Source organism: Lissotriton helveticus, chromosome 3_1 (genome assembly GCF_964261635.1).
Source record: "Lissotriton helveticus chromosome 3_1, aLisHel1.1, whole genome shotgun sequence".
NCBI lineage: Eukaryota > Metazoa > Chordata > Amphibia > Caudata > Salamandridae > Lissotriton > Lissotriton helveticus.
Genome location: NC_136061.1, coordinates 439,213,196 through 439,235,364, shown reverse-complemented (window position 1 = coordinate 439,235,364; position 22,169 = coordinate 439,213,196). Strand labels below are relative to the sequence as shown.

At 43.5% G+C, this 22,169-nt stretch overlaps 1 protein-coding gene across 1 annotated transcript in view; it reads left to right on the top strand.

The window, feature by feature from the left end:
* ADAM23 (ADAM metallopeptidase domain 23) overlaps window positions 1-21,936 on the top strand; it is a 748,300-nt gene extending 726,364 nt beyond the window's left edge. Inside the window, exons 23-24 of the mRNA XM_078680301.1 lie at window positions 7,622-7,790; window positions 21,490-21,936. Coding sequence (XP_078536427.1) covers window positions 7,622-7,790; window positions 21,490-21,858 — 538 coding nt within the window. The 3' untranslated portion in view covers window positions 21,859-21,936. The remainder of the gene's footprint in view (window positions 1-7,621; window positions 7,791-21,489) is intronic.
* The last annotated feature ends 233 nt before the right edge of the window (window positions 21,937-22,169 follow it).

Below are 22,169 nucleotides of genomic sequence, written 5' to 3'. Positions count from 1 at the left end.
CTTTCCTCCCACCTGTTTCAGTATCATGATTTGGAGATTGTTCCATCTTCAAGTTGTGTCTATATATGAAGGGCAGGCAGGTCACCATTCAGGATATAACACATCTAAAAAAAAAAGGACATCACCTATTCGATCGAGTGCCGATGACAAGATAGATCACTATGCATTAGCAAAGAGTCATTTCCTGATATTGCATTTGGGATAACAGCATTTCATACCTACAGGGGTTTGATTGTTATGATAAGTTTTGAATTCTTTTTTTACTCAGAAGTATTTACTAAAGAGGAACTGTGAGTAACTAGCTCATTACCCATGGAGTAGTAGGCCTGGGCAGAATTTCAATTACACTGGAGTAATTGGAATAATTTTGGTAATTCTGTGTTACTCTTTGACGCAGAATCACTGAGAATTATGTGATTACTCCTATTTGCATAATTAATTTAAATTAACACAAAAGCACATTTAGTGAGCGCGAGTGGCCACTCGCTTTCACTATTTGTGTTCTCTTGCATTTAGTGCTATTTCTTATCATAAAATACATCCTCGCATCCATTTTGGAAGCGATGGGACATTTTTGTGCTAAAAATTCGCACGGAATGCAGAGTTACTCTTCTAACATATTTCAAGCGAATCTTGTGGAATTTGTAGGTCATTCTGGGTGACTATGCAACACTGAATTACCTAAGTTGCGCCCACCCCAAAAAGCAGTTAATATAAGTTGTAGTAGGAGCACAAACCTGAAATAACTTACTGACAGTACACATCTTTGTAGGTTCAATTCTCATATAGATATGCATGGGGTATATAAATAGCAAACACTTGACATCTTCAATGTATTATCTAAAATTGGCTTTGATTTATTTTTTATTTATTTTGTTGTTGTTCTGTAATACATTGTCCATGTTTGTTGGGACTTTAAACTCATTATTTTGAATGTGTATAGTTACATAACACTTAAAGAAAGAGGCGTTAGTGGTCTCAACCTTGGTGTTAATAAACAGTTTTTTCACAGTCAACCTTGGCGTTAATAAACAGTATTTTCACAGCATGGTGTGGAGTTCCATCTCTTTTTTCTTTCAAGCTGTCTTTGTAAAAATATATATAGCCCTTAAATAACTTTAACTCGTGCCCCCCAATGCTCACAATGTTATCATTAATGATATCATTTTAGATGTCAGCAGTGATGTTATCAAGCATGTCCCTTGAACATATCATGAGTGACGCAATATGTGACGGAATAAGTGTGCATGACAAGGGTGTAAGTTATAGTTACTTCAGGGCTAAGTTATAGATACTTCAGTTAACTATAGCTAATGAATGTTATTCTTTTTTGTTAAAAAGTAATGTTGTGCCTGGCATTGCCACCTAACTATACTTGTCACTATAGTGAATTCAGTGAATTTCTAAGGTTTTTTTAGTGTAAGTTACTGTTAGTCTATAAATGGCAGGCCTCTTGGTTTTATCAAGGAGTCCTGGCAATTGTCTTTCAATAAACATTTAAATAAGCATTTGTAGTCAAAACAATATTAAACAAGTACCTTTTTAAATTCCCCACGCAACATAATGGGTCCCTTGGGGATCCCTTCCCATTTGCAAGTGTGTTACCACCTACTTGAAGTAGGTGGTAAAATGCAAATGTTTTGTGACTGCATTTCGGTCACAAAACATTCCTACATACCGCAGTGATTCGGTATTAGGAAGGGACTCCCTGAACACGCTCCTTCCTAATGCCGAATCGATATGTATTCACAATTCCAAATTTCAATTACGGTAGCATGTTACCAATTCACAAATTAGAATTCATACATACCAAAATGCATTTTTGTGGTGGCAAACAGCCCATCGGGCCATTTGCGGCAGTATACATATGGACCTAAGTTCCTAAGTCCTGAAATGGCTGCCATTACATCTTTGTTGATGTGGTGCCAGCCAACCAGATTTTATCACCATACCCATCTCTGCAGATCCTCCGCGGAGTGATATATACATAAAGTTTTAACCTTAGTGTTCCAAAATTTACTGAATGGATTCATACACTGAATTACAAAAAGCACACTTTCTGGAACAAGATCTACCTTTATGCCAAATTTGGTGGAATTCCATTCCGCTGTTTTGGCTGTAGTTCTGTCTAATTTTCCTATGTAAAATACATGTTGAAAACTCATTTTGGGACTCCCCTTTTTTTCATCCTCCGCTTGACAGATTAACCTTAAACTTTCCAGGAAGGATCTGAGGTGACTGAGTCTTTTTTTGGAACATTTTGTGAAGATTCGGCAAACGTCACTACAGCTATAAAAATCCCGCAAATAAAATTCTTGTGGTATCTATCTATCTATCTATCTATCTATCTATCTATCTATCTATCTATCTATCTATCTATCTATCTATCTATCTATCTAGCTATGAACATACGTATATATATATACATATGACCCACTCGTCAAAGGAAGTTTTTTTGTCTATCTAACGGATGTTGGATTAGTCCTAGTTTTTAAACCAGTTTTTTTGACACTTAGCACTTTATCAGCACTTTTTGCACAGTACAGAAACTAGACCCCCAGTTGTTTACAATAATTCATGCTTCAGCATATTTGAACAGTATTAGTCCTTCGCAGGTGACTAGAGTTTTTGTAGCACTATGACGATGCACAAATTCAAGTCAGGGATTTATCCCGTTATTGATTCATACACTTATAACATGTTCGGCAATTAGAAATGGCACAGGTGTTAGTACTTGACACCTATGTGAGGTTGATAGCACTCAGTATGAATTTGAGGCTCTAGGCACAGAAAAGTAGACTAATCCGGCTGGAAACACCACTTTTGAAGCAGACCTCAACTCAATCATTTTGCTCTCCTTCACTTCTATGAAGGATATAGAGTCTGAATAAGTTAAATATATAGCCCTAGACAAATGCAACAATAGGTATTACATCCATTAAGACCCCACAAAGAGGACAGGGGAAAGCTCAGAGGGGCAGACAAACAAATATAATCGACCACTGTTCAGGAAATGTGCTCAATTTGCACAATTAAATTTTTTTCACGTATGATCATTCAGATTTGTTTAAAATGTGTTTTATTTACATGTTATAAAAAAAAAGAAACTGTTTTTATGATCAAGTATTTTACTGTTACTATTATATTTTCATATTCAAATATTTATTTGTCTATGTCCAAGCATTAGGCTTTTATAATGTCAACCAATATATATTCGGGCTATTGAAAAAAAAAATGATATAACAATCAATGGAGGCCACCAATACAAAACGGAGTATGTTTAACAAAAAGTATTTTGTTTATGTCCATGATCAGTACTGTCACATGATGCACTCTCAATTTTGGTACTGTCACCATTCGAAGTCGGGAAAATCACAACTCCTTCACCCATGAAGAAGAAGCTGGGGGCTTCGAAACGTGTTGGTGTAAGGATTCGGGAATACCTTTGTGCCGGTCCCTCGAAATAAATTGTTTCTGCTGAAACGGTTTTGCTGTGAGTGTGTCTCCGATCTGCAGAACAACTTGGGAAATATGTTACGCGGCATGTTCTGACTGCGGGAGATTGCACCGTCATACAGAATGAACTATGAGGCCAGGAGTTGTGATTTTCCTGACTTCCAATGGCACAGCAATTCCTACAATTGTACGGGACAATGGTTACCGGAGGCCCACTGGAGGCTGTGAAAACATCGTAAAAGCAAGCGGAATTGCAGGCAACCCACTGGAGGGTCTAATTGGTTTAGTTGCCATACTACGAATACCAGCATGCACTATTAAAGGTACTTATTGGTAAAACCCAGTAGAGGGCTCAGATTGGTGCATGGGACCTTGAAAAGCATTTTGTAGTACTGCCTGCATGTTTGCATTCACCCATGAAGAAGAAGCTGGGGGCTTCGAAACGCGTTGGCGTAAGGATTCGGGAATACCATTGTGCCGGTCCCTCGAAATAAATTGTTTCTGCTGAAACGGTTTTGCTGTGAGTGTGTCTCCGATCTGCAGAACATCTTGGGAAATATATATATATATATATATATATATATATATATATATATATATATATATATATATATATATATGTATATATATTCACTGAAAAAACCACCATAGGTTTCAGGCCTTATATAGTTAGGAATTAGCATTTAAAAAAACCTTGCGAATTCACTGAAAAAACCATAGGTTTCAGGCCTTATATAGTTAGGAATTAGCATTTAAAAAACCTTGCAAATTCACTGAAAAAACCATAGGTTTCAGGCCTTATATAGTTAGGAATTAGCATTTAAAAAACCTTTGAAATTCACTGAAAAAACCATAGGTTTCAGGAGTTATATAGTTAGGAATTAGCTTTTAAAAAACCTTTGAAATTCACTCAAAAAACTATAAGTTTTAGTGGTGTTATAGTTAGCTGGACATTTTACTCATACAAAACCATTGAAATTGCTCCTTTATAGTTAGTTGTACTAACTATATTTTGCGCACCCGCAATCCACTGCTGATGATGTCACATATTAGATCATTCATGACATGGTCAGTGACATCACTGATGACATCTCAAATGACATCACTGATGACATCACTGATGACATCATCCAGTGAATGTGGTTTGCTTCGTTATTTAAATATGCATTATATATATAGCAATTTGCATTGAAGAATAAGTGGATATATATAAATAAATATTTAGATGGAGGATTTAGTAGCAGTGTAATTGACTGTTTACTTGACCAATTTATAATGTCTCACTAAATATAGTGGATAGAGACTAAACTGTGTGAATATCTGTATCACTTTGTCAGTTGTTGTGTAAACTGATTCTACAGTTGGTTACTAGCTATGTGAAAGTCTATATTAGTTATTGATTAGTTAACTGAGTATTTGTATGGGAGTGTGAAAGTGTGTGTGGTTCGGTGGGGGGGGTGTGACTATCCAAAGATGTGTGAATAGTTGATTCAGTAGATATATGAAGTTAAAACTACATGTTCTAACAGTTGTTTGGATGAGTGAATATCTTTATGGGTGTGGTGATGAGCAAATATATTTCTCAATGGTACAGGTCCAACAAACTAGAAAAATAAAAGGCAGTGTATGTGTCAGTTGTTGTATATAAATAAGTATACATAAGACACAATGATTGTGTGAGTGACTGTATGGATAACTGTATACTTGTAATAATGATTTTATAATTCACTAAGTATGACTTAGAATAGAAATGAATAGAAGAAGTGGTGTTTGTATAAGTGTTTTGCTAAGTAAATATGTAAGTATGATCCATTGTTTGCATAAGTGAGTAGGATGACTTCATATGTGAATAGGATGCGTGCTGTTGTTTAATGTCGATATAGATGTATAAGTATTTTTGATAGTGTTCTATTGTTCATTGACAGCATGTATGAGTGAATCCATAGGTAAGTGATTAGATGTGTGTATACATCTATGAATCACTGAGTGGATTTTTAGATACTTGTATTGCTGTGACAATGGATTTAAATATGATCCTCTGTATTTTACAAAGAGTGATGAAAAATTGTAATAGTGTATGAAAAGGTGTATGTGATTGTCACGTGGATGATGTCATCAGTGATGTCATCAGTGATGTCATTTGAGATGTCATCAGTGATGTCACTGACCATGTCATGAATGATCTAATATGTGACATCATCAGCAGTGGATTGCGGGTGCGCGAAATATTGTTAGTACAACTAACTATATAGGAGCAATTTCAATGGTTTTGTATGAGTAAAATGTCCAGCTAACTATAACACCACTAAAACTTATAGTTTTTTGAGTGAATTTCAAAGGTTTTTTAAAAGCTAATTCCTAACTATATAACTCCTGAAACCTATGGTTTTTTCAGTGAATTTCAAAGGTTTTTTAAATGCTAATTCCTAACTATATAAGGCCTGAAACCTATGGTTTTTTCAGTGAATTTGCAAGGTTTTTTAAATGCTAATTCCTAACTATATAAGGCCTGAAACCTATTGTTTTTTCAGTGAATTCGCAAGGTTTTTTAAATGCTAATTCCTAACTATATAAGGCCTGAAACCTATGGTTTTTTCAGTGAATTTCAAAGGTTTTTTAAATGCTAATTCCTAACTATATAAGGCCTGAAACCTATGGTTTTTTCAGTGAATTCGCATGGTTTTTTAAATGCTAATTCTATTAGCGGATAACGTTTTTATATATTAAAACGTTTTTTAAATCTCAAATGCCTGCTTTGCTAACAGAGTTTTTAAGCACAGGCTCTTTTGTCTCTGGTGGCCATCTTGGGAGACTGCATATAAGAATGTTTTTAATGAAATATAAGAGGATTTGAGAAGTCACTCAAAATGTGCCCTAATTTTTCTTTCTTCAGCACTAATCATAATTTCTATGGCAAAATGAACCCCCTCATTTTGTTCCTTTGCAAATTAAATGTTTTAAGTGTTAACACTTTATTCCAATCAAGATGACTTCAGGTGTGCCATACTTTTGTCATAAGTAAGACTGTTAGCGCTCTAGTTGTTCTTTAGAACACTCTGGGACATTCTGTCATTGGGCTATAGTTGGGCTACATCTGGCTGATATTTGGGCTACATTTGTTTTTTTGTCTCTGGTGGCCATCTTTGGGCTACATTGGGCTACATTGGGCTACATTGGGCGACATTTGGGCTCTAACATATATATAGCCCAATGTTGCCCAATATATATTTTTCAAAGTTAATTTTCGTAAAAACCACTGGAGCACATATCTTGAGACATAGCAAAGGCACATCGGGCTACCAGTCCCTACAATTTTGCCAAGTTTGGTGGAAAACCATTCAGCCGTTCGGGCTAAAAGTGAGTCCAACCGCCCTATGGAAATTAACATAGGGAAAACACGTTTTGGGACCCCCCTTTTATCTCGGCCCCCGCTTGACGAATCCCCCCCAAACTTTCAGGGAAGGACCGGAGCGCCGCGAGGCAAAGTTAGGGAAAATTTCAGGAAGATTCCTCAACCGGCGCCAAAGTTATTCCCAATAGAATGTTGCAATTTCCCTATGGAAAACAATCCTAACTATATATACCTACTGGCTATCGCCAGTAGGTAATATATATATATATATATATATATATATATATATATATATATAAAACGCTCAGTTTTCCTATAGCTCCCACAGGAAAAGCAGCACTCTAGAGGTTGGCAGATTTAAACGGGATTTTTAATCGAGTAACAACAAACACGTTTTGGCGTTTAGCCTTCGTCAGTGTCTATAAATGGATGGGGCAGAGGAAATAAAAATACAAAAAAAAAGTTGTTAACTTTAATTACAGAGATGCAAATACCTCATCTGTAAAATATGCGCATATGCATAATATGTAAAGAGCAAAAATACATGGAAAGCTGAAGAAGTGTGTTTTGAATATAACAATTTAATGTAAGTATATTCCCGAGCTTATGTTTGTTTTGTGATATGCAATCAGTTTGTGGTATATTTTGTTCTTTCATTAAAAGGACATTTGGGAGAACATAGTTGCAATAAATATGCTGAGCAATTAATACATTAAGCAGCTGTAACATACATAATATGTGTTAAAGGATTTCAACATGTTTTGCTTCAAATATTCTTATATTTGTCGTTTTAATGTTTCTGTTTTCTCATAGCGGCGCTCATATCCTTTTAGATGATGAAACAGATTTAGGATATGTTGAAGATGGGACACCCTGTGGCCCATCTATGATGTGCCTGGACAGGAAGTGCCTACCTATTCAGTCCTTAAACATCAGCAACTGTCCTATGGGCTCGAATGGCAAAGTTTGCTCAGGGCACGGGGTAAGTTTCTCATTAAGCCTTTACGTTTTGAATGGTGTAAATATCACGAAAATGAAATTCAGACCTCTTTGTTGGCAATCGTATATACCCATCTCAACCCACTTATTGGCACTAGGCATTGTAGACTTAAGGCACAGATGGATCTAGATCTGCAAAGGATGCCAGCAGTCATGGTCTGCTCCAATACAAAAGAAGCCACAAAGAAGACATTGCGCCTCCTTCCCATTGAATGAGGAGGAGAGGCCGAGGGTGGATCAAATGTCAATTTGTTAGCAACTTTCATTTGCCTCCTTTAATTGCAGGGCGAGTCATCAACCTCACTAAGTTACAAACTGTAACCAGAGCTGATTTGGGAACGATATTAGTTCTGGAAAATTTCTAACAGGCCCTATTTGTTACCATATGAATGAGCATCAGTGAGTCATTCCCCCCTGTGGAGTTGCCACGTTACAATTCCAAAGTCTATTAAAAAAGAAATTCACCGTTTTTCGGGTTTATTTGCCAAAATGCCATAAGATATCTGGCCAGTTCAGTGGACGAATGATTGAAATATTGTAGTACTCAGCAGCAGTATTTTTCCAAAGCAGCATGCCTTTATAAAGTGTATGTGGGATACATACAAACAACGGGTGAAAAACAAGCAACCATTTGTGCCAGAGAAAATGTAAGGCTTTTCTGATGCAGTGTCCCCCACTCAATAACTGACCATATAGAACCTCTTGACGTATTGTGGCCCATCAATGTTAGTGGGTCAGGTGAATTCAGCAAAAATATTTTGCTGCAAATATTTTGATGTGAAATAGGCCAGCCTATTAGAGGCCCTGCTCAAGTACCCTGGATCCTTGCTCCTGGTGTCTATTCAGTGCTGCTTGCTGTGAAAAAAGATGACTCGTAGTGCCAACGAGATGCACAGCAGGCCAAGGGATGATATACAACAACTGAAACTCCTATTTTAGTGGTTTCCTCAATATTGCAGGCACAGCACTAATGCCAGTGTTTCCGCTCCCCTGTATGAAAAGCAAACAGTGCCACTACACTTTCTCCAAAGTCCATATGTGTTGCAATCTAATTTAGAAGATTTTCAAAGTACAACTGTCATGTTAGTACCCCTGTTGCCGTATTTATAGTGTCATAGTGATGGATAAAGCCATGTTGTCCCGCTATGTAAAACACCCCTGCCATGCCAGAATCCACATTGGCCTGGTATATAAGCACCACTACAGCTCCTGCATCCACATTTACCCTGTTTGCACAACCCCAAGATCTTGGCAAGAAGCCATATTCCCGAGGAATTACAACACTAGTCAGTCAGTAGATCTTTATTTCGATGATTAAAAACCATCATAAAAATACATATTTACAGTAAAACATTAATTAAATCACATATCTGAACTAGATCTAAAAACATAGTTTATACAATTATAAAAACACAATATTGTGTACATCATGCGTCGTTACTTAGCCTCTTGTATTTCTCAGTCTTACTGCTATTTTTAAAAAGTTCATAATAGAGCATAAAGTTCGCATATCGTTTGCTCTTTGTAAAAAAAGTAAAGCAGTTTTGGCATGACGGAACTTTGCCTCTTTTAAGATGGCCACCAAAAATTTCCGCCCGGGGATCTGATAAAATGAACACAGAAGTACAAAATGATCAACACTATTCTGTCAACCTTTCTGAATTTGCTATGCATCAGCAATGTTATGCCTTGAATGTTAAGTCCTGCTGTTAGACCCTATGCTAGGGCAAGCCTCATATGGGTGCCAACCACCATTAAGTACTTGACGGGTGCATCTATAGATCATCAGACCAATGGCTGGAAGGTCATATGTGTGCGGCTCTGTCCTCTACATGCCAATCGTGAAGCTTTGGCGGGCGCTCAGACTTTCTCTTATGGAAAACCTAGCTCTGTCTAAAACAGTTCTCCTGCCTCGGCTGTTGTATTTGTTTTCTTTTACAACTCTGCCAATATGGATACCCAGAGCGTGTCTCAAGACAAAGATACCTTACTCCTAAACTAGATATGGGGGACAAATAGTTGTAGAATTGCTCTGACCAAGCTTTGACTTCTGGCCAGCCTAAATTTTGATCTGCACCGTTTAGCTCCACAACTGTAGTGAGCAGCCAGATGGCGGAATTCTCAATTGGTCTTCAATATTAAAAACTACCTCAAAAACCTCCAGGAATCCAAGATTTATTGCTCCAGTATTCCACGTCCATTGAGTTTACTACACCTCAAAAAAAATAATGTAATGTACCCAAATATGCTGGCAGAGTGCCCAGAAAGTAAGTTGAATGGAACTGACTTGCACCGTATTGAGCAATTTGGTCACAAGTAGAAACATGCTCCAGTCTCCAACGTCCTTATTACCTGGCCTTTTCTTGACAAATAGGAGAAACTTTACTAGGTGCAGATTTGTAGAGTTTGCATTGATAATAGCCAGGCCTCGGCTGTCAATGGGCTGTAAAAAAACCCTGACCGCCCTAGCCTTTGGAAGGGGGTGGAGAGCTAAACAAGTGGGCGCAGCGTGAAGGAATGGTGCGAAGAAAGAGGTGAGAAGTAGACTAAAGTACAGTCTTGGGAGGCAATATGGCAGGGATGCCTGTCTCTAAATCATGCTGGAAGAATTATACTCAAAATCATGTGTAAGGGCAATTATTCCTACAGAGTAATGCTCCCTGCAGACTCTGTGGAATGTAACTGACCTAAACAGACAAATCCGTACTTACTAGGAACTGCATACCCCTGTGATCTTGATTAGCTAATCCGAGCACGTAGGCTGGACCTTTATGCACTCCAAGTCCCTCCCTCTTTGATATATATGGAAGGATTATATTCCCTCTGATGATAAGGATGGTGAGTAAGAGTCCACACCCCACAAGCAACATCCAGATCTAGTTTATTTTTATATGGAAACTTTCACTTTGGAAATATGGATGCAATCTCCCTTGCAAGTAACATTAAGACACTATCATGTGCTCTATTTTGCTTAAGCAATGTTGTTGGTACTGAATGTTGTCACTGCATTGGTACATCTAGGAGAGTTGCGCATCTGACTCAAACATTGATTTACCTATAGCAATCGTGTCATAGTAGACAACTTTGTTTTAATTTTATTCACACATGATATCAACGGGCCAAATGAATGCCTCTTACATTAATCATTTTGTAAATATTAACGTGTCCCAGACCTAGTGCTAAAGAATGTACCTTGCGGTAACCAAAGGAACCCATAGACCCTCACCCCCCTAGAAATCGTGTGCAGGATTCCAGTGATACGGACAGCCTGCCAAGCACTCAGCAAGATATCGATCACTCCCTTTTGAAGATCTTTTCGTGCAATGTACCTGGATTGAGTTCCAAATTGGAATATTCTGACTTGAGCACTTTTATTGACAGAAATGATAACTGTCTTTTTCAAGAGGCTTGGCAATTGTCCCTGTATTTCAGTCAGGGCACTCCTCTTGCTCTAAACCAGCCGCACACTCTGGACCCTACATTTGGCACTGAGGTCATCTAAAGATACCAGTGATTTAGAGTATTTCATCCAACCACAGGCTTGGGTAGACCACTTTATCTCACTTTACAGTTATGCATATGAGAATGTCGCTTATTCTGTAGATGAGGATCAAGGTGTGTCCACCATTGGTCATATCCTTTAGGAAAACCATATGTGCAATACACATTATGAACACAGGCAAAGCAATGGGACCTGATAAAATCCTGGGTCATTTATGCCTAGCACAGACAGAAATCTGGACGCATTATATCAATTGTATTTCACATTTGATTATTGTGGGGGCATGCATGCCTAGTTCATGGGATACTGAAGAGATTATCCTGTTATATTAAAAGGGTCCTAGGGCATGTCCCAATAACTATAGAACGTTTAGTCTCTTGGACAGCCTGCAGAAGGTTTTTGGTAGACAGATACTGAAGCTGCTGCAGGACTGGATTTATGATAATACCATCTTGTCAGACTATCAGGCAGGCTTCAGGTTGGGCATGAATACAATCAATCACGTCCTACAGTTTTTTACCACCTACTGGAAGACCATGATGATCTTATGATCAACGGGAGCATGATCGGCCTTTGATCTGATCTCCAGGTTAAAGCTATGGGCTATCCTGGATGAAATAGGTCTAGCAGGCAATTTGTTATCTACATTAATTCAGCTACACTCACAAAACTGTGTCCAAGTCAGGTAGGGCAAGTATGGCCAACTAACTCAGTGCATTAAGAGCCCGAGGGGTGTTAGGTAAGGGTGATTCTTAGTCCAGACACTATTTCTCGTTGTATATCAATGGAGTAGTAAAATATCTTGATAAAGATCATTGTAATGCATCCAGGATAAGAGGGCAGAGAGTTTCTGCCCTCCTGTTTGCCAATGACCTCCTCATGTTATCAAAATCTCCCCTAGACCTGCAGCAGTTGCTAAGAAAGTTTGACCTGTTTTTACAGGAAAGGGCATTGGAACTTAACAGCTCAAAAACCAAGTTTATGAGGGTGGGTAAAGTAGAGATGATTGAACTGGTGGAAAACTCTGAGTATCTGGGTATAACACTTTCCCATGGTCTATTTTGACTTCCTCAGATGCAAGAAAGTCAAGTAGGTTTAATCCATCACTCGTCTCTAAGGTGCTGAAATATGGGATTATGCCAATTGCAATCTTTCACAGGTGTTGAGAATGTCGCTGCCCGCGTCCCGCGCAGGGGGACATTAGCAGGGCAGCTCCCTTAGTGGCCATTTGTCCAGCCCCTCCCCCCTTTTTGTCTGTCACTAGTGCGCATATGCAGCTAAGACTCAGGGAACCTCCTTCCCCTCGCCACGCCCCTTACCTGCATGCCAGCTTGCGTGGGGAGGGTCTTCCTGGGGGGCAGGCCAGGTATAATAGACCTGGCCCGCCATTGCCGCGTCCTCTGCTTCCTGTGCTCCTTGGTGCTCTGCCACCTTCCTGGGTCGCGTCATCTCCCCTCGTGTGCTGCATCCCTCAGTGTCGCTCGTCGTCTCGGCGTTAGCAGGTACGTGCCTTTCTCTAACCTCCCCCCGGCCCCGTCCCTGGTCATGATCCAGGTCGCACGGGGCCCCGTGACAGGAGACCACGGGGGAGGAAGAGGTGGCCAGCGGTCGTGTACCGTTTTTTGCATAGGGTGCAGCATGTAGTGGCCCAGGAGGTTGGGAATTAGGGTTGTACACGAGCAATTTTCTGCGTTGCAGGCGGAGTCACAAGGTGATCTGGAGGCAGACGGGTACAGTAAGGGTACCTCCGCGGCAGACGGATACAGTAAGGGTACCTCTGCCTGGCACAGCAAGGGTGCTCGAGCCGAAGACCGGGAACCGCAAGGGGTTCTGAAAACCACGCCAGCGCCCCGTTAGTCCTTCGGGCGGTTGGGGGGCCTGAACCAACCGGGGGTGTGCCAGTCCGATCTGCCCTGAAAGGGGCGGGAGTACAAGAGACGGATCTACAAGGTGCTGCACTGTCCAGGACGACCCACCGTGCTCACTGGCTCGACAGGCGGGTGGGGCAGCGAGGGGCTTCCTGCCCTGGATCACCCGTAAGATGACCCACTAATGTCGTACTATGTTGTATGATAAATAAACCTGCAGCAGTTCTTTACCCATAAACCAAGTGTCTGTGGTGTCATTCATGGGTAAATGGTTTTTTGTTGCAGGGGGGAGCGGGTGACGGTGTGGGCACTATAGATTTTTCAGACCCCTCATTTCATTGCCACAGAGTACCTGGTCTCTGTTTGCTTAGATTTGGTTCATAGGCAGATGAGACTTTGGTATCTGACCTCTATTATATTGTCATCGACCGCTGAGCTTGTAACCAGGCGAGGTCGCCCCCACACACCCCTGCTACTGCCTCGTTTTGCCTTATCTTTTGTTGCCTTCGTTTTTTCCTTCAGTTGTGCCTTAGTTTTTCCTTCATTTTCCCCAGGGCGACCCAGCCGCCGCTGAGCCGCCCTCTGACCTCCTTTCCTGCCGCTGCCTCCCTGAGGCCCCGCACCCCTCCTGCCCATTCGCCGCCCCGCTCCCGCCACCCAGCTGCTCCTCCCTCCCGGCTCCTTCTTAAGGGGACCACATAGAGGTGCAGGGAGTGACCGCTGAGCCTGTAACCAGGCGAGGTCGCCCCCACACACCCCTGCTACTGCCTCGTTTTGCCTTATCTTTTGTTGCCTTCGTTTTTTCCTTCAGTTGTGCCTTCGCTTTTCCTTCGTTTTCCCCAGGGCGACCCAGCCACCGCTGAGCTGCCCTCTGACCTCCTTTCCCGCCGCTGCCTCCCTGCGGCACCACCCCCCTCCTGCCCATTCGCCGCCCCGCTCCCGCCACCCAGCTGCTCCTCCCTCCCGGCTCCTTCTTATGACGCCCATGCATACACGCAGCATTGACGCGCAGCGGGCACGCCGATTGTGCGTCGAAGGCGTGCCAAAGGCAAGCCCGTCTGCGCCCGTCCGCGCCTTGACCACGCCTAGCGCCAGACCCCCTGGTCCCTGCAGACGCCAACCCACCCGCCGGAGTTACGACGCCGCCACACTCAACGCACTCAACACCGGCCGGATCCCCGGATGCTACCGTGCCACCCCGAGACGCACCCACGGACCCTTCACCTGCGATTCCTGCAAGTTCTCCTGCATCCAGACCTGCACCGCACCCGCCAAGCCGAGCACCAGCAGCAACCACCTGAAGTGCATCCTGCTCAACACCCGCTCCGTACACAGACACGCCGTGGAACTCTGGACGTCGCCTTCCTCACAGAAACCTGGATGAACGCCTCCTCTGCACCCGCCATCGCCATCGCCATCCCAGACGGATACAAGATCACCCGGAGGGACCGCACCAACCAGACTGGAGGAGGCATCGCCATCGTACACAAGAACACCATCCGCATCACGACCGACTCCAACGACACTTTCTCCGCCGCCGAGCACCTCCACTTCCAGATACACACTGACCCAAAGACGACCCTCAGAGGCACCCTCGTCTACAGACCCCCGGGACCACGCACACAATTCAGCGAAGACATCACGGACTTCATCAGCCTGCACGCCCTCCCCTCCGCTGACTACATCCTCCTAGGGGACCTCAACTTCCACCTGGAGAACAACAAGGACCGCAACACCGCCGCCCTGCTGGACAACCTCGCAAACCTCGAACTCAAGCAACTGGTCAAAACCCCCACCCACTACGCCGGCCACTCGCTTGATTCCGTCTTCTCATCCAGCAAGCACATCACCTTCAGCCACTCCACTGGACTTCACTGGACCGACCACAGCTGCGTCCACTTCAGCTTCAGAAGAACAATGACCCACCACCACCCGCAACAGGTTCCTCACAGGAGCTGGAGCAAGATCACCGCCGAGCAGCTCACCACCTCCCTCAGCCAGAACCCGCCCGCCAGCACAACGGACCCCAACGAAGCAGCCCGCAACTTTACACAGTGGCTGACCGCCTGCGCAGACGACCTCGCACCACTGAAGAACCCTCCCAGCAGACCCAGAAGCAAGAAAGCCACCTGGTTCACCGACGAACTCAAGGACTCCAAGAAGAACTGCCGCACCCTCGAGAAATCCTGGCTCCTCGACCAGACCACAGACAACATGACCACCCTCAAACAAGCTACCCCCAAGCACCACCAGCTCATCTGCACCACCAAGAAGAAATCACTGAAGGAACGACATGACAACAACGCCCACGACAGCAAGGAACTCTTCAGCATCGTCAAGGAGTTCTCCAACCCCAGCACCGGCAACAACGACATCACTCCTTCACAAGATCTCTGCGACTCTCTCACCTCGTTCTTCCACTGCAAGATCGCCGACATGCACAACAGCTTCGGCGCACCATCCACGCACCCAACCGTCAAACCAACGCCCCCCGCCGCCACCCTCCACACTTGGACCACGGTGACCACCGAAGACACAGCCCGCACGATGAACACCATCCACTCCGGATCTCCAACGGACCCCTGCCCCCACCACGTCTTCAACAAGGCCGACTCCATCATCGCACCCCAACTCCGGGACATCATCAACATCTCCTTCAACACCGCCACCTTCCCGGAGAGCTGGAAGCATGCCGAGCTCAGCGCCCTACTGAAGAAACCAACAGCAGACCCCACCGACCTCAAGAACTTCCGCCCCATCTCGCTTCTCCCTTTTCCTGCCAAAGTCATCGAGAAGACCGTCAACAGACAGCTTGCCGCCTTCCTCGAGATGAACAGATCCCTCGACCCCTCGCAGTCCGGTTTCGGAGCCAACCACAGCACCGAGACCGCCCTCATCGCAGCCACCGACGACATCAGAACCCTGCTCGACAACGGGGAAACAGCGGCCCTCATCCTCCTGGACCTCTCCGCAGCGTTCGACACTGTCTGCCACCGCACCCTAGTCCAACGCCTCAGCAACACAGGTGTCCAAGGGAAGGCACTGGAATGGATCATCTCGTTCCTCGCCGGAAGAACACAGAGAGTCCGCCTCCCCCCGTTTCGATCCGAGGCCACCGAAGTCATCTGCGGCGTACCGCAAGGATCATCACTCAGCCCCACCCTCTTCAACGTCTACATGAGACCCCTTGCAGCCATCGCACGCCAACACAACCTCAACATCATCTCCTACGCCGATGACACCCAACTGATCCTCTCCCTCACCAGAGATCCCGCCACCGCCAGAACTAGCCTTCACGAAGGGATGAAAGACGTCGCCGAGTGGATGAAGAACAGCCGCCTGAAACTGAACTCAGACAAGACGGAAGTCCTCATCCTGGGACCATTGTCCTCCGCCTGGGACGACTCCTGGTGACCCCCCGCCCTGGGCATCACTCCCAAGCCAACAGACCACGCACGCAACCTGGGCTTCATCCTGGACTCCTCCCTCTTGATGACCAGACAAGTCAACGCCGTCTCCTCTTCATGCTTCAACACCCTACGCATGCTCCGCAAGATCTTCCGATGGATCCCGACCGAAACCAGGAAGACGGTCACCCAGGCACTCGTTACAAGCCGACTGGACTACGGAAACACCCTCTACGCCGGAACCACAGCCAAGCTACAGAAAAGACTCCAACGCATCCAGAACGCCTCCGCCCGACTCATCCTGGACATCCCCCGACGCAGCCACATCTCCGGCCACCTGAGGGACCTGCACTGGCTCCCCGTCAGCAAGAGAATCACGTTCAGACTCCTCACCCACGCACACAAGTCCCTCCACGACCTGGGCCCTAAGTACCTCAACGACCGCCTGACCTTCTACACGCCCACCCGCCAGCTATGTTCGACAAGCCTCGCCCTCGCCGCCGTATCACGCATCCGAAGAGCCACCGCCGGAGGAAGATCCTTCTCCTACCTGGCGGCCAAGACATGGAACTCCCTCCCCACCCACCTTCGGCTGACCCAGGACCATCTCGCCTTCAGGAGACAACTCAACACCTGGCTGTTCGAGCAATAGCAGACCCCTTCCCCCAAGCGCCTTGAGACCCTTCCAGGTGAGTAGCGCGCTATACAAATGCTATGATTGATTGATTGATTGATCATCAATTATGAACAAGTGAAGAACTTTACCTCTTTACAGCAAGGATTAAAGATGTTTTGAAGCTCCCAGGCAGTTAGAAATCCCTTGGCTGCACTTTGTGAAGTCATATCTGCTACAATCAGGCCTTGAAAGACTTGAGGATCTGATTTCAGTCTCCACAAATGCTATTAAATGCATTTGAGAAACATGAGATGGAGGAGATTTGCCGATCAAGCAAGCAGGGGGGTTTAGTTGAAAACTTCCTCGGAATAAACGTTTTCCATCATGTGAGGTATTTTGGGATTTAGTATCACCCCTAGCAAAAAAGCTCTTTTTACAGTTTAGATATGGTAGTGGAACATTCAAATATTTTGCAAAAATGGGAGATGCCACCATACTCTGCCCTGCATGTAGAACAGAAGAAGAGATTGTAGCGCTTATTATGTTCTTTTGCAGGGCATATAGAGTACAGATGAAGAAGCGGATATCCCATTCTGTTGAAGAATTGGCACCACAAGAATTAAAATCAAATCAAATAACCTTATTGGATCTAGTTGTTGAAACTAGGCCATAAAAAGTACAATATAATACATTACAACACAATGATATCAAGAAATGTTAAAACAATACAAATAGTCAAACATATTAGATTTAAGAACTTCATAATGCTTAGGCAGCTCCAGTTGTCAACAATTGTCATAATTAAAAAAAGTTTAGTAATATTCGAAAGTGCACATTCCAGGCCCTCCTACACTGTAAAACAAGTGCAAGGAGAGGAGAACAAAAGCCTCAAATAAATGGGACCACTATGTTCTACTAGTGCAAATAGTAAAAAAATAAATACCTCAGCGTAGCACTGCAAATCAAAATAAACCCAGACATATCATTTAGAATCATTCTCTTAAATCTTCTGGATCTTGATTACACGCCTGAGATGAGCATACACTGTTGCTATTGTTTCATCGGTGCTAGAAGTTGAAGGGAATAAAGTGCCTGTGAGCAATGTTTTATGGACTGTTTATTCAAGAGGGCTTTGATAGTGCAGTGTCTGGGTTTAAATAAAAACCACAAAAGAACATTATAAGTAAAGTGCTTTCTGGGGAAACCTGCTCGCAAGGGCACAATTATGCTCTCAATTGTTACAGTAGGGAAAGGAAACTAAATTATGGAATAGGTTTAATCTGAACCTCAGGAGAATAAAGTGCTGTTAGTTTTGTGCATTAAATAGCAGAAAGGCCTGGGACCATCGATGGGGGCCAGCCATAGGTCGGAAATTACATATAGCAATGTTCTAGTTTTTTCCCACCTAGTAGCCCCATGCAGTGCGTAACACATATCTTTCATTGCCCGTTTGCCCAAGGTAGATACGTTTGTGAGGTCTTCAAACAAATGCGGTCTGGTCAGGGCCATCGCCGTGTCCCTGACTTCACTCAGCCATGGGATCTCAAGACTGCAGTCCATAGATAAGCAGTTATCAATTTTTGGTGCCTCATTGGTCCAGACTCTGTGCCACAACTTACATGGACAAGTCCGTATTTTATCCTCCAAGGGAAACAGCATTAGTTCCTTATGGCAGATGACAGTGGCAGCACCTTGGGGTAGTGAAAGCAAACAACAGGCTAACATATTTTCAGTAGCCTGCAAAGCAGTTGCATTATGAATTCCCCAGACCCTTGTTACATACCCCGGCATGCTTACACTTTTTGCCTGATAGATTGAGAACATGTGGTGATTAGATCTTTTGCTAGGTTTCACAGGAAAGCAAAAAAGAGAATTTATACTCCTGGCCAACTGGCTATTTCTGATCTCCTGCTGTGGGTAGCAGCACCCTTTAATATTGAAGGACACATGCAGGTAGCTAAAATCACTTGTGTCTTCAATATGCTTGGAGTTCAAGTAAAATGTAGGTTTGACAATACGTTTTGAGCTACAGCACATGACAAAGGATTTACATATATTTAGTTTCAGGACCAACCCTTCCATAAAGGCGGAGAACTGGTCTAAGAAGTGCTGTGGTTCACTGGGGTGTGACCCATAAGGACAGCATCATCTGCATAGAAAAAAGCTGGTATGGGACACTGTCCAATTTGAGGCATGTCCCTGCACGTTGAAACCAACTTCCTCTTGTTGGAGAGGGAGTTTGTTGATATAGAGAGTGAAACGGAAGTGTGCATGGATACAACCTTGCCTGACACCCTTGCATCCCCTAATCCCTCCACCAGGCGAAACCTGACTGAAGCATTAGAGTTGCAATATGTTTCCCCAATTTGCACCACGAGATATTTGAAGGTTTTTAGAATTCTTGGCAGTGATACAAGTGCAGTGATTGTGCACTGTCTCTCAAGATTCCTGATGTCAATTTCGCTGATGAGATGTTGCAGTGAGGAAAGTACTTGCTAGTGTTTAGGGAGTCGAATTCTGCGCATTATGTTAAGGTACTGGAATATTTTTGTTTGCTTTCATTGTCTATCCTGTATTATTGGCTACTCATAGTTTTATCTTGTTTATGTGATCACATGAAGCCTTATTAATGTATAATGTATATTGTTAACTGGAATTGTATTGTATAATTTACTTTATGTGTAATGTGGTTTTAAGGAAAATGTTTTTCTGAAATTAACTATTTGATGATGATGAACTACAAATGTTGTTCTAAAATACAGTGGCAGGCTTTCATGGCTCTATAAGGTCATCACTGATTCACTATGAAGAATAACCCTTTAAAATGTGTTTAAAAATAATAATTGTCAGCAAGTTTCCAAGCTCAAATTCCATATTTGGCAAGAGCAGCAACGCATGGAACGACTCCTGGTGGCCATCAGACCTAGCACGCTCACCCACTCCCTCCCACCATGCCAGAAACCTCGGAATCTTCATTGGCAACAATCTTACCATGAAATCACAGACCAACAGCATCTCATCTGCCTGCTTCCTCACACTGTTCATGCAACATAAGATCCTCAAGTAACTACTCCTACACACTTGACAGACCGTGACACGGGCCCTCATCACCAGCCAATTGGAATACGGCAACACCATCTACATAGGAATCACTGAGCACCTAGTTCTGACCATATAAAACACCGCAGCCAGACTCATCATCGCCCTTCCCCAGTGAACCCCCATCACACCCCACCTCAGGCAACTCTACTGGCTGCCCGTAGAGATAAGATGCCAATTCAAGCTGCTGCCCCTTGCACACAAGGCTCTACACAATCAGGGACCCACCTACATTAACCAGCACCAGAACATACAACAACCATTGAAAAGACTATGCTCCATCTCCCTCTCACTTGCCCATACTCCCTGCATCCACAGAAGCAGAAGTGGAGGACACTCATTCACCCACATCACAGAAAATACCTGAAACAACCTCCCCATGCAACTCCAGAGCATCACTTTAATTCTGGAATTCCAAATGGCCCTAAAGACCTAGCTGTTCAAATAAGCCTCCGGGACCTGCAACCCCCTGAATACCCTATGGGGTGATTATCCACACTTTATAAATCCTTATTGATTGATTGATATTTCCTTTCGTCCCTCCCCCCTCCTATTCTTTCTACTCACAAGCACCTTGGGTACAATAGGTTTTGGGACTGCTGGTGATTGCATTTTGGATCTGCAGGGCTTGTTGACCAACAATCATTCCAACTGTCAGCAGCTTAGTTTGCTGCTGCAGACATAGACATCAACCTTTGCATCATTTGTCCTTTCTGACAGGCTCTAGCCTCCTGCATAGATCAACCACATTATTCATGCAGATATGTGATGTACCATTCTACAGTTTGACTATAGTTCTGACCAAGATAACAAGATCTGTGTTATGGAACTGTATTGGGTGTATGCATGCTACATAGTTGGTTGCAGACACTGAGAGTTGTGAGTACAAGAGGGCTGCAGGAACTTTCTGGTGTGGATCATGATTCCATCGATCCTTATAGGGAACAGCTTAGCTTGCAGCCCAGCAGAAATGTGAGAAAGACTGAATGGGCAGTCTTCCTCTGACCTTCAGAGAGAACAGGTGTGTCAATCCTGTGCTGGTTTCTGTCATCTCTTTACCAGGGCTGTATAAGCTGCTGCAGTATGTAGGCTCCAGCACATGTGATCTCACTTAAAATATACTTCACATAATGTTGCTGATGATCAGCAGAAGTTAAAATCTAAAACACGTGTCCTTCTTCTTTCTGCAGGTTTGTAGCAATGAAGCCACATGCATTTGCAGCTCGACCTGGGCAGGAACTGACTGCAGTATCTATGACCCTAAGAAGGAAATTAAAAACAAGAAAGATGAGGGACCCAAGGGTTTGTGTGATTTCATTTATGCTTCCAGTGCATGTTTAGGTTGTCATAAACTAGTGCCAGAAGAGCCATGCTGGCTAGAGAGACAAAATAATGGAAGGGAAAACTCCTGTTTAAGGCCTTGCAAAGCAGCGCATAGTGCATTGGTTCTAAATGTGTCCTTTATGGGCAAATACTGTTGGAACAATGGTTCCATGCTACTCACATTAGCTGCAAGTTTCAAGAGCAACATGTTGGCCCTGCTGCTCCCTGGTGAATAATGTGATTGACCAGTTGCTAGTGGTCCCCACTCGATCAATGTGGCAGCATATTGGGTTTTGGGCACATAATAAACTGCTGTGAAGACATTCCAAGTTGCTTTCCCAGTTGTTCTTGGATTTCTAACTGTGTTTGTAGATTTCAGTTGTGTGTCCTATTTTGTTGCTGAATACATATATTTCATTGTCCAAACACACAGACGCCTAAACTTCATCCAGTAACCATGGTCACTAGATTTTCCTCTTGCTAGATTAGTGTAGTATTTTTCATTAGATTCACTGGTTTGGGGAATCTTTTAGAGAGTTTTTTCATT